The sequence below is a fragment of the Oncorhynchus masou genome, chromosome 30, assembly GCF_036934945.1.
Source record: "Oncorhynchus masou masou isolate Uvic2021 chromosome 30, UVic_Omas_1.1, whole genome shotgun sequence".
NCBI classification, from domain to species: domain Eukaryota; kingdom Metazoa; phylum Chordata; class Actinopteri; order Salmoniformes; family Salmonidae; genus Oncorhynchus; species Oncorhynchus masou.
In genome coordinates, this window is record NC_088241.1 from 41,490,448 (window position 1) to 41,503,022 (window position 12,575).

A 12,575-nucleotide genomic window follows, 5' to 3' on the forward strand; every position below is an offset into this window, starting at 1 on the left:
GAACCTTTATTGAACTAGGCAGGTCAGTTAAGAACAAATTCTTATTGACAACGACAGCCTACACCGGCCAAACTCAGATAACGCTGGGCCAATTGTGCACCGCCAAATAAGAGCCAGTTGTGATACAGTCTGGATTTGAGCCAAGTTGTCTATAGCACTGACATGCAGTGTCTTAGACCACTGCACCACTTGGACGCCCCAAACATATGTACTGTATGTGTATATACCTTCTGAGCTGATTTTTCCACCATATCAGTTGGATCGTGGGATATGGTGCCTTTCACTGACTATGCCAGCTGCTGCTTATTTAATGACTGTCTGACATCACTGTTTTACCACCTATCAGCATGATTACCACACAATTAGCACACTGATTAAAGAGCTACACAGGAGATGCCAGCCTGAAAGCACTGATAATAGAATAGGCTTACTTGGTCTGGCATAGGGATACAGGTTGCTCACACAAGTCTAGCATAGGGATACAGGTTGCTCACACAAGTCTGGCATAGGGATACAGGTTGCTCACACAAGTCTGGCATAGGGATACAGGTTGCGCACACAAGTCTAGCATAGGGATACAGGCAGTGCTGGGAAAAAAGTAATTGAGTAATAGTAAAGACACATTAATTTAATAGAAAATCACTCAAGTAAAAGTCACCCAGTAAAATAGAATGCACTTACTTACCTTTCAACATGGCATCATCATAGGAAGCCACCTTTCCAGTAAGTCAGTTTGTCAAATTTCTGCTTTGCTAGAGCTGCCCCAGTAAACTCTAAGTGTTGTTATTGTGAAGTGGAAACTTCTGAGCAACAGCGGCTCAGCCGCAAAGTGGTAGGCCACACAAGCTTACAGAAATTAAGGTCTAGGGCTGTTTTTTATGGTTTGGGATGGACCCCTTAGTTCCAGTGAAGGGAAAACTTAATGCTACAGCATACAATGACATTCTAGACGATTCTGTGCGTTTCACTTTGTGGCAACAGTTTGGGGAAGGCCCTTTCCTGCTTCAGCATGACAATGCCCCCGTGCACAAAGCGAGGTCCATACAGAAATGGTTTGTCGAGATTGGTGTTGAAGAATTTGACTGGCTTGCACAGAGCCCTGACCTCCCTCAACCCCATCGAACACTTTTGGGATGAGTTGGAATGCCGACTGCGAGCCAGGCCTAATCACCCAACATCAATACCCGACCTCACTAATGCTCTTGTGGCTGAATGGATGCAAGTCCCCGTAGGAATGTTCCAACTTCTAGTGAAAAGCCTTCCCAAAAGATTGGAGGCTGTTATAGCAGGAAAGGTGGGACCAACTCCATATTAATGCCCATGATTTTGGAATGAGATGTTTGATGAGCAGGTGTCCACATACTTTGGTCATGTAGTGTAGGTGTGTGAATTGGACCATAATTCTGTCCTTCCTGAGCATTCAACATTCAACAAGTACTTTTTGGCATCAGGGAAAGTGTATTTGAATAAAAAGTATATATTTTCTTTAGGAATGTAGTTGAGTAAAAGCTATCAAAATATAAATGTACAGATACCCCAAAACTACTTTAGAAATACTTTAAAGTATTTTTACTTAAGTACTTTACACCGCTGGATACAGGTAGCTTACACACATCTAGCATAGTGATACAGGTTGCCAGAAGATACCGACCTTACCTTTACGTTTGCTTACACTGATCTGCACTGGGGTCAGAATGCAACCATGGTAACATTAAGATGCCGTTGAGCCAGCGCGAGTTATGGATCAGAAAATGTACCTCGATGCAGGGATGTGCCACAGTACTGTGAGTTCAATCCCAGTGCTATAGGCACTCATTAAAAATGTTTCCGTTTGAACCCTATCCCAAACCTTAACCCTTACCTTTAACTTCACCCATACATGTTTTTTTCCCAGGCAACTGTATTAGGGTAAAACTAGGCCCTCAAATAAGGCCTTATGAAAAACTTATGGTATTGGTTGTTGTTGTTTTTTTTCATCTTTATTTAACCAGGTAGGCTAGTTGTGCAACTGTGACCTGGCCAAGATAAAGCAAAGCAGTGTGACACAGACAACAACACAGAGTTACACATGGAGAAAACAATAAACAAGCCAATAACACAATAAACAAGTCAATTACACAGTAGAAAAAAGAAAGTCTATATACAGTGTGTGCAAAAGGCATGGGGAGGTAGGCAATAAATAGGCCATAGGAGCGCATAATTACAATTTAGCAGATTAACACTGGAGTGATAAATGAGCAGATGATGATGTGCAAGTAGAGATACTGGTGTGCAAAAGAGCAGAAAAGTAAATAAAATAAAAACAGTATGGGGATGAGGTAGGTAGATTGGGTGGGCTATTTACAGATGGACTATGTACATCTGCAGCGATCAGTTAGCTGCTCAGACAGTTGATGTTTAAAGTTGGTGAGGGAAATAAAAGTCTCCAACTTCAGCAATTTTGTGTTAAATACATACATACTTTGTTATGGCATATTCACTTATGTCACTTTGTGATGTCCACATGACTAATAAAGGATGGAAGCAACGTGCATGTCTCTGTCTCTAACAAATGAAATCATGGGTGGTAATACTACAATTTACTCGATAGGCTAGGCACTCTGGGAAATATTTAAATAAGGCTTTACATTAATTTAACACTGTTCCGGTCTCTATAAGAGTCTACAGACTCAACACTTTCAGTGTTCATTTGTTTGTCTTTTTACACAGGAGAATTTTCTGCGGTACTCAAATAGACCATAACCATATCCGGGAATAAGCAGTTAATTATTATTTCAACAAAACGTGTTTTCTTTTTAAATATGCACTTTTGCTGACTTGAATATAATCAAGTGCAAAATTACAGGGGAAGAAAAAGAATACGGGTATAGTCATATTTTTTGCACTTAAATTTTGCCTTGAATATGCAATTTAGTTTTTTGAAGAAACCCATTTACTAGAACAATTTTCCGCTTTGATTTTCCATTGCCTACCGAAACACACTCTCCAAATGTCATGCATTTGAGTAGCTTAATATCTGTCGTTATCAACGCAAATGTATTTCTTGCTGCCCTGGTTATAATTCAGATTGCCAAGGCACCAACTAATCCTTTCATACAATGGCCCAGCACTGAAAAATAAATAATTATTATCAACAAAACACCAACTCATCTATGTGAGTCTCTACAGCAGGGGTAGGCAACCGTGGTCCTGGAGTGCAGCAGGCACTTCATGTTTTTAACTGACCTAGAAGGCATTCACTGAACTGATCAAATAGGTGTGGTGCCTAATTGGAACAAAATCCTGCGACACTCCAGGAACAGGGTTGCCTACCCCTGCACTACAGTTATAGCCCCATACGGGCTTTATAGATGGATCCTAACTAACATTGGGCACTATTACTTAGAAAATGCCATGCCTGAATCCCAAATGGCACCCTATTCCCTATATAGTATACTACTTTTACCAGGTTCCATATAGGTTTGGTCAATAGTAGTGCACTAAAGTTCTATTTGGGATGCAAACCATTTCTGTGACCTCACCGGCACAGACAACCTTTGAATAATTGAACAAGTCACCTAGGGTTGTGGTAGTCATGAAGGTTTTTCAGCTGGTGATTGCCAAGCAAATAACTGCAGGTCTCCCGGCAATTAACATAAACATTTTTAGCATCCCCTGGCTTCCACGCATAGCCTACAAGCCAAAAGTATATTTTCTCTTAAAGATTTCCAAGGAAATATTACGTTTTGAGTAAATAACTAAGAAACAGGTCCTCCTATATGCTTAATTTAGAGTTATTTATGCAACGTTAGTTGTCATACAAACGTGTGCCATTGTGCTGAATATAATAATTATAATTCCCAGGTGCTGTTCTCCGAAGCACCTCTCACTTACATGGCGCTCTATGTCTCAATTCTTATTAGCCAATGCCCGTCACATGATCTGGTCCTTCTCACAGCTAAGAATTCATCTACAAGTGAAGACCAACATGTCGGGGATGCAACTGCTTGCATCCCTCATCAAATTTCCTGGTGCATATTGAAGATGTTAGAACTGTCCACATTTAGCCTACTTTTTTGTCAGCCATAAAAATGAGTAGGCCTAATGAAAAGCAAAAGCACTGGCCTATGTCAATCTACTATCCCCCAAAGTACAACAGTTGACCTATTCAACTTGTCCTTCTGTGTAAGAAATACATTTTCCAAACATACGCTGGGACAGTTGTGGGATGCGATAGACCCAGATTAATGTCCTTAATTTCAAGAATCTACAGTATTTGGCTTTTGGCTAGGCTATATGAGGTGTGCAACTATGATTTGAAAAATTTGGCAAAAAAAGGCTATTTCTTGCCTTACAGCACACACAGCATCATTCACAGGTGATAATACATTGTTCACAAGTGATAGGCTAATATTGTCACTCATCAGACTATTCTTAATGTAATGTTGTCTTTACATATACTAAATAATATGAGTGAAATTAGTTTTGATTTAGAATAGACCATTATCATGCACCTGTCACGGAACATGGGCATGGGAAAAATAAATATACATACATGTCATCTATACACTTAAATAACCAATAAGGTCACGGTAAGAGTCCTAAACTCACCACAAATGTGTTTCGTGTTCTCCAAACTAAATGTAATGATAGTGGCATCTTTTCTGTATTCAAAGACATCTATTTAAAATGCTTGCCCTCTGTGTCAAGTATTATTATGGCCAGCTCCTACACATTTTTAGGAGATTAAGTAAGTTAAAACTAAAAAAATGTCTCTCTCTCTTTTTCTCTTCCAGGAAACACAAAATGGTCACCATAATCAACTCCAGTTTGTGGTAAAACTAAACAAAAGCCATAATCCATCCGTGTTTTTCTCCAGACCCTCCCTGGCTGTTCCATAATGTAAATGAAGCTTGCCTTGATTCTACTCAACAGACGGCTAGGCCATGAGCCTTAGAGGATCTACTGTAACCCGGACAGGGCCTTCCCCAGTTTGGATTTAGTGCCACCCTCGTCCTTCTGTTGAGACTGCAAGCCACGTGAGCCTGCAGACGTGGCCGGTGGTGGTGGCGACGGCGGTGGTGGGAGGACTTTCAAACGTAGCACAATAAACACTGGGATATATTTACAAACATACTGAGGAAACACCATGAGGATATCCACGATCTTCTGTCTCTGTCCCGTACTGGTCTGCCTCTGCTTTCTCCAGAGGTGCTATGGGGTTAGCCATCATGTCCCAACATCCAAAGTGCCCATCACAAAGAACCAGACCAAACTGGCCAATGGCGAGACGGAAGTGCACCACAGACCTAAACGTGGCTGGATCTGGAACCAATTCTTTGTTTTAGAAGAACACATTGGACCAGATGCTCAATATGTGGGAAAGGTATTGTTTTATCTTACTTCACAGTACTTCATGGCTTGAATGTAGATGCTTGTAAACAACCACTTTTTCATTACAAGGATATTTGACTCCTTGGCTCTGACTTGTGTCCCAAATGGCACCCTATGCCCTACATAATGCATTACCTTTGACAGAGCTCTGAGCCATGGTCAAAAGTAGTGCACCACTTATGGAAAAGGGAGCCCTTTTTGACAAATACTCTGTTTTTCTGCTCGGCAGTCTTGTGTGTTGGAAATGCATTGTGGCAGGTACAGCTTTGATTATTAATGTGACTTGCCTTGTTGGTATTCCAGGTGCTGTTGTTCTGTCTAATGATGTAGAAGACAAGGCTATGTTCCAAATTGCACCCTACTCCATACATAGCACAATCATTTTGACCAGGGCCAATAGGGCTCTGGTCAAAAGTGGTGCACTGTGTAGGGAATAGAGTGACATTTGGGATGCACAACAAATCTCACTTGGGTATATTTTGTAGAGAAAAGAGGTCTACACTGTCCAAGTTCTTCTCATGATAATGTCTTATGTTTTATGCAGGATTAATCAACAAGCTCCCCTTAGATCATCTTAGTCTGTCACTTTCGGCTATCTGTTAAGGGATGTGACATTCAATTGTGAAAATAGCTTGTTCTTTGTTTGAGTTAAGCATAGTACAAAATCAAACCAATCCTTACCAAAGAAACACATGATTTCACATGTGAAATGTCCACGTTGTGCACAAAATGTGAAACTATGTGGTTTTGGTTCACTTCACATGTGATATGTCACATGAAATTTCACAGGTGATGCCCTGCAAACAAAAGTTTGTCATAAGAATGTCACATAGTCACAGTGTTTTCAACTTACATATTTGACACACTTGATTACATATTCATTTACGCAGTAATTATTATTCAACATGCCCTCACCTGGGATTTTAACTCACAAACTCTTGGTTTTTTATTTTTATTTTACCTTTAATTTACTAGGCTAGTCAGTTAAGAACAATTATTTTCAATGACGGCCTAGGAACAGTGGGTTAACTGCCTGTTCAGGGGCAGAACGACAGATTTGTTCCTTGTCAGCTCGGGGATTCAAACTTGCAACCTTTCAGTTACTAGTCCAAAGCTCTAACCACTAGGCTACCCTGAGATCGGTATTCAGATCTTCCTGCTACGCCACCATGTCTATGCCAATAATAGTTTTTCACTTTTATTCCTACACTTTGGACTTCAATGTAAAATAAATCTCAGCTTTGTTAAAAATACACTCAAGAAAAAATATTATATTTATCATAGTGATTCAATAGTGACATTAAAACAGAATAATACGCACCACCAACATACAGAAAACATTGACATTTTTTATTTTTTTATTTCACCTTTATTGAACCAGGTAGGCTAGTTGAGAACAAGTTCTCATTTACATCTGCGACCTGGCCAAGATAAAGCATAGCAGTGTGAACAGACAACACAGAGTTACACATGGAGTAAACAATTAACAAGTCAATAACACGGTAGAAAAAAAAGAGAGTCTATATACATTGTGTGCAAAAGGCATGAGGAGGTAGGCAAATAATTACAATTTTGCAGATTAACACTGGAGTGATAAATGATCAGATGGTCATGTACAGGTAAAGATACTGGTGTGCAAAAGAGCAGAAAAGTAAATAAATATAAACAGTATAGGAATGAGGTCGGTAAAATTGGGTGGCTATTTACCGATAGACTATGTACAGCTGCAGCGATCGGTAAACTGCTCAGATAGCAGATGTTTGAAGTTGGTGAGGGAGATAAAAGTCTCCAACTTCAGCGATTTTTACAATTCATTCCAGTCACAGGCAGCAGAGAACTGGAACGAAAGGCGGCCAAATGAGGTGTTTGCTTTGGGGATGATCAGTGAGATACACCTGCTGGAGCGCGTGCTACGGGTGGGTGTTGCCATCGTGACCAGTGAACTGAGATATGGCGGAGCTTTACCTAGCATGGACTTGTAGATGACCTGGAGCCAGTGGGTCTGGCGACAAATATGTAGCGAGGGCCAGCCGACTAGAGCATACAGGTCGCAGTGGTGGGTGGTATAAGGTGCTTTAGTAACAAAATGGATGACACTGTGATAAACTGCATCCAGTTTGCTGAGTAGAGTATTGGGAAGCTATTTTGTAGATGACATCGCTGAAGTCGAGGATCGGAAGGATAGTCAGTTTTACTAGGGTAAGTTTGGCGGCGTGAGTGAAGGAGGCTTTGTTGCGGAATAGAAAGCCGACTCTAGATTTGATTTTAGATTGGAGATGTTTGATATGAGTCTGGAAGGAGAGTTCACAGTCTAGCCAGACACCTAGGTACTTATAGATGTCTACATATTCTAGGTCGGAACCATCCAGGGTGTTGATGCTAGTCGGGCGTGTGGGTGCAGGCAGCGAACGGTTGAAAAGCATGCATTTGGTTTTACTAGCGTTTAAGAGCAGTTGGAGGCTACGGAAGGAGTGTTGTATGGCATTGAAGCTCGTTTGGAGGTTGGATAGCACAGTGTCCAAGGAATGAAATCAATGAGAGAATTATCGGATTCAATTATAACTAAATTGTTATGTTATCACATTAACCTCACATAAGATCATGAGAAATTCCTGTTTCTTTCCCAAGGGATGTACCACAGGTGGCCCGTAATTGGCCAGGCTGGTCTCATAACGTAACACAGTAACACAGTAAATGAAAATCCAGGACACTCAAATTAGTATAATTTCTTAAATTTGGTATGGTTACATAAGGTTACTTATGGCAAAAAACAAAAGGAGGGTGTTTGGTCGGGGTGGAAGGGTAGACATATCATGCTAACATCTAGCAATCCAAATGTTCTCATTGGGGACAACTTTAGCATTTTAGCTAATTAGAAATTTGCAACAACTTACTACATTTTAGCTACTTTGCAAGTACTTAGCATATTAGCTAACCCTTCCCCTTCCCCTTCCCCAGTGCGTCTCCTTGGGCCGGCTTACATGGCACCAGCCTTGCGCTCGGTGTCTCCGGTTCGCCTACATAGCCCAGTGCGGGCTATTCCACCTCGCCGTATTGGCAGGGCGACCGAGAGTATTCAACCGGGTAAGGTTGGGCAGGCTCGGTGCTCAAGAGCTCCAGTGCGCCTGCACGGTCCGGTCTATCCAGTACCACCTCCACACCCCAGCCCTCCGGTAGCAGCTCCCCGCACCAGGCTTCCTGTGCGTGTCTTCGGCCCAATACCACCAGTGCCAGCACCACGCATCAGGCCTACAGTGTGCCTCGCCTCTCCTGCGCTGTCGGAGCCTTTCTCCTCTCCAGTGCTGCCGGAGCCTCCTGCCTGTTCGGAGCAGCCTGAGCTGCCAGTCTGCATGGAGCAGCCAGAGCTGCCAGTCTGCATGGAGCAGCTAGAGCTGCCAGTCTGCATGGAGTTGCCAGTCTGCATGGAGTTGCCAGTCTGCATGGAGTTGCCAGTCTGCAAGGAGCTGCCAGTCTGCAAGGAACTGCCAGTCTGCAAGGAGCTGCCAGTCTGCAAGGAGCTGCCAGTCGGCAAGGAGCTGCCAAAGCTGTTAGTCTGCATGGAACAGTGAGAGCTGTCAGTCTGCAAGAAGCCGCCAGAGCTGTCAATCTGCATGGAGCAGCCAGAGCCGCCAGTCAGCATGGAGCAGCCAGAGCCGTCAGTCAGCATGAAGCAGCCAGAGCCGTCAGTCTGCCAGGATCCGCCAGTCAGCCAGACTCTTCCAGATCTGCCAGTCAACCAGACTCTTCCAGGTCTGCCAGTAAGCCAGACTCTTCCAGGTCTGCCAGTCAGCCAGACTCTTCCAGATCTGCCAGTCAGCCAGACTCTTCCAGATCTGCCAGTCAGCCAGACTCTTCCAGATTTGCCAGTCAGCCAGACTCTTCCAGATCTGCCAGTCTGCCAGACTCTTCCAGATCTGCCAGTCTGCCAGACTCTTCCAGATCTGCCAGTCAGCCAGACTCTTCCAGATCTGCCAGTCAGCCAGACTCTTCCAGATCTGCCAGTCAGCCAGACTCTTCCAGATCTGCTAGTCAACCAGACTCTTCCAGATCTGCTAGTCAACCAGACTCTTCCAGATCTGCTAGTCAACCAGACTCTTCCAGATCCGCCAGTCAGCCAGGATCTGCCAGATTCAACTGCCTGGCTGGGCTTCATCTCAGTACTGGGCTTCCTCTCAGTACTGGGCTTCCTCTCAGTGCTGGGCTTTCTCTCAGTACTGGGCTGCCCCTCAGTCCCGAGCTTCCCCTCAGTCCCGAGCTGCCTCAGTCCCGAGCTGCTCCTCAGTCACGAGCTGCTCCTCAGTTCAGTGGGGTTCTGGGTGAGGACTATTAGGCCATGGTCGGCGGCGAGGGTGGATCATCCCAGGACGCGAAGGGGAGGAACTATGACATTTATGGAGTGGGGTCCACGTCCCGAGCCGGAACCGCCACCATGGACAGATGCCCACCCGGACCCTCCCTATGGTTTTGAGGTGCGTCCGGGAGTCTGCACCTTAGGGGGGGGGTTTCTGTCACGCCTTGGTCTTAGTATTTTGTGTTTTCGTTAATTAGTTGGTCAGGCCAGGGTGTGACATGGGTTTATGTTGTTGTATTTCGTAGTGGGGTTTTTTAGTTATTGGGATTGTGACTAAGCCTCAGGCTGAAAATCGCAAATAAAATTAAAATAATGCGTTTGCTCTCAAGCTTAGCCTTTTCTTAACAACACTGTCATCTCAGATTTTCAAAATATGCTTTTGAACCATAGAAATTGACTAATTTGTGTAAGAGTATGCAAAGCTAGCATAGCATTTTGTGTAGCATGTAGCACGCAACATTTTCACAAAAGCCAGATAACCAAATAAATAAAATCATTTACCTTTGAAGAGCTTCTGATGTTTTCAATGAGGAGACTCCCAGCCACATACCAAATGCGCAGTGTTTCCTGAAAGCGTCTGTGTGTAGGAGAAATCGTTCCGTTTTCTACATTGCGCCTGGCTACCGAAACGAACCGAAAATGCAGTCACCTACAACGTGAAACTTTTTCCGGATTAACTACATAATATCGACCGAAACATGGCAAACGTTGTTTGGAATCAATCCTCAAGGTGTTTTTTCACATATCTCTTCATTGACATGCAGTTCGTGGAAGCTTGCTTCTCTCTCTGTGCCCCATGGAAAAATACTGGCAGGTGACTTTTGCGCACCAATTTCGGCGCAGGACACCGGGCGGACACGTGGTAAATGTGGTCTCTTATGGTCAATCTTCCAACGATCTGCCTACAAATACGTCACAATGCTGCAGACACCTTGGGGAAACGACAGAAAGGGCAGACTCATTCCTCTTGCGTTCACAGCCATATAAGGAGATCATGAAAGACAGAGCCTCAAAAATCCTTGTCATTTCCTGGATGCCAAGTCATCTTGTTTTTGCCTGAAGCTCACGTTAAAGGGCACGCACAGAGAAGATATTTGTATTTCTGGACACGTCAGAGTGTTTTCTTTCGAACAGTAGCAATTATATGCATAGTCGAGCATCTTTTTGTGACAAAATATCTTGTTTAAAACGGGAACGTTTTTCTTCCAAAAATGAAATAGCGCCACCATAAGTGTAAGAGGTTAACCTAAAATCCTAGTCTATCTAACATTAGCAACCGAGCCACCTACCCAACGGAAGCAGTTCAGGTGCCTTTTGGTCCCAGGCTTGGTGCTCCGGTACCACTAGCCATGTGGTAGCAGAGAGAACAGTCTATGACTTGGGTGGCTGGAGTCTTTGACAATTTTTGGTACGTTCCTTTGACACCGCCTGGTATAGAGTTCCTGGATGAAATGGAGTTTGGCCCTAGTGATGTACTGTGCCGTACGCACTACCCTCTGTAGTGACTTGTGGTCAGATGCCGAGCAGTTGCCACACCAAGCAGTGATACAGCCAGTCAAGATTCTCTCAATGGTGCATCTGTTTAAGGACAACACAGTCAAGGTATTGGAGTGGCCAACACAAAGCCCTGACCTCAATCCTATTAACAATTTGTGGGCAGAACTGAAAAAAAAGTGTGTGCGAGCAAGGAGGCCTACAAATCCGACTCAGTTACACCAGCTCTGTCAGGAGGAATAGGCCAAAATGCACCCAACTTATAGTGGGAAGCTTGTGGAAGGCTACCCTTAAACGTTTGACCCAAGTTAAACAATTTAAAGGCAATGCTACCAAATACTATTTGAGTATATGTAAAATTCTGACCCACTGGGAATTCTGACATTTCACATTTTTTAAATAAAGTGGTGATCCTATGTGACCTAAGACAAGGAATGTTTACGAGGATTAAATGTCAGGGAATTGTGAAAAATTGAGGTTAAATGTATTTGGCTAAGGTGTATGTAAACTTCCGACTTTATCATACTATTTTGAATGTCCTGGATTTTCATATACTACGTAACGTCTATCCCTGAGTCCATGTTGAAATGGCTTTTGATTACATAGTTAGTGTGGATTGAATTGAATTTATTTTACAATTTATAAAATACATATAGTCTCCATAAAAAAACAACTATCAAGGATACCGGAATGAAGTCGCTTATTTATGTACACGATATCTACTGTGACTGTGGGCCTTTTGTAGCAGTACGTCTGAGCCAGGGCCGCTGGAAAAGTGTGGCGTGGCAACATTTGCCACAGCACTTTTAAATCACCTTTTATTTTATTTAATCAAATATATTGGCAAAAAAAGAGGAGCAAAGGGCTGTTATTTTTACCAATTTGCTTCGTAGCAGTATATACACCAAAGCATTAGCGATCCGACATGTTTCACTGCATGGAAACGAGACAATTTGTTTGTCTGATCAACTGTAGACCACTAAAAAAGTACCTGCATAGTCTAGCCTACTATGCACCCTGTCCCTCTGGCCAGTGTAACAAAGGAGTAGCAATGTGTATTTATAGCTCATTAGTTTGTAAGAAAATGTGATTAGGATCAAATTTGGTTTATATTCAAACTTGGGCTGACTAGACAACAGACTTTTTTGATCAAAAATCATTAACTGAAATTAATCAATAAACACAATAGCTAGCATAGACTGTGAGTTAATGTTTTATTAGACCTACAGTTGCATAGGGCAGGACTACATGATACAAACCAGCATAAAGCAAGGTCAGCCCTGTGAGTTTTATTGTCCAATCATGTTACTTTCTCTGTTTCTGTGTATAGGAAACCCCCCTAGTCCTTATTTAAAAT

The 12,575-nt window shown here is 42.9% G+C and overlaps 1 protein-coding gene across 1 annotated transcript in view; it reads left to right on the plus strand.

The window, feature by feature from the left end:
* The window catches only part of LOC135523160 (cadherin-18-like), a 217,440-nt gene that overhangs the window by 36,958 nt on the left and 167,907 nt on the right, over nucleotides 1-12,575 (plus strand). Inside the window, exon 2 of the mRNA XM_064949884.1 lies at nucleotides 4,776-5,365. Within this exon, the coding sequence (XP_064805956.1) occupies nucleotides 5,129-5,365 (237 nt within the window). The 5' untranslated portion in view covers nucleotides 4,776-5,128. The remainder of the gene's footprint in view (nucleotides 1-4,775; nucleotides 5,366-12,575) is intronic.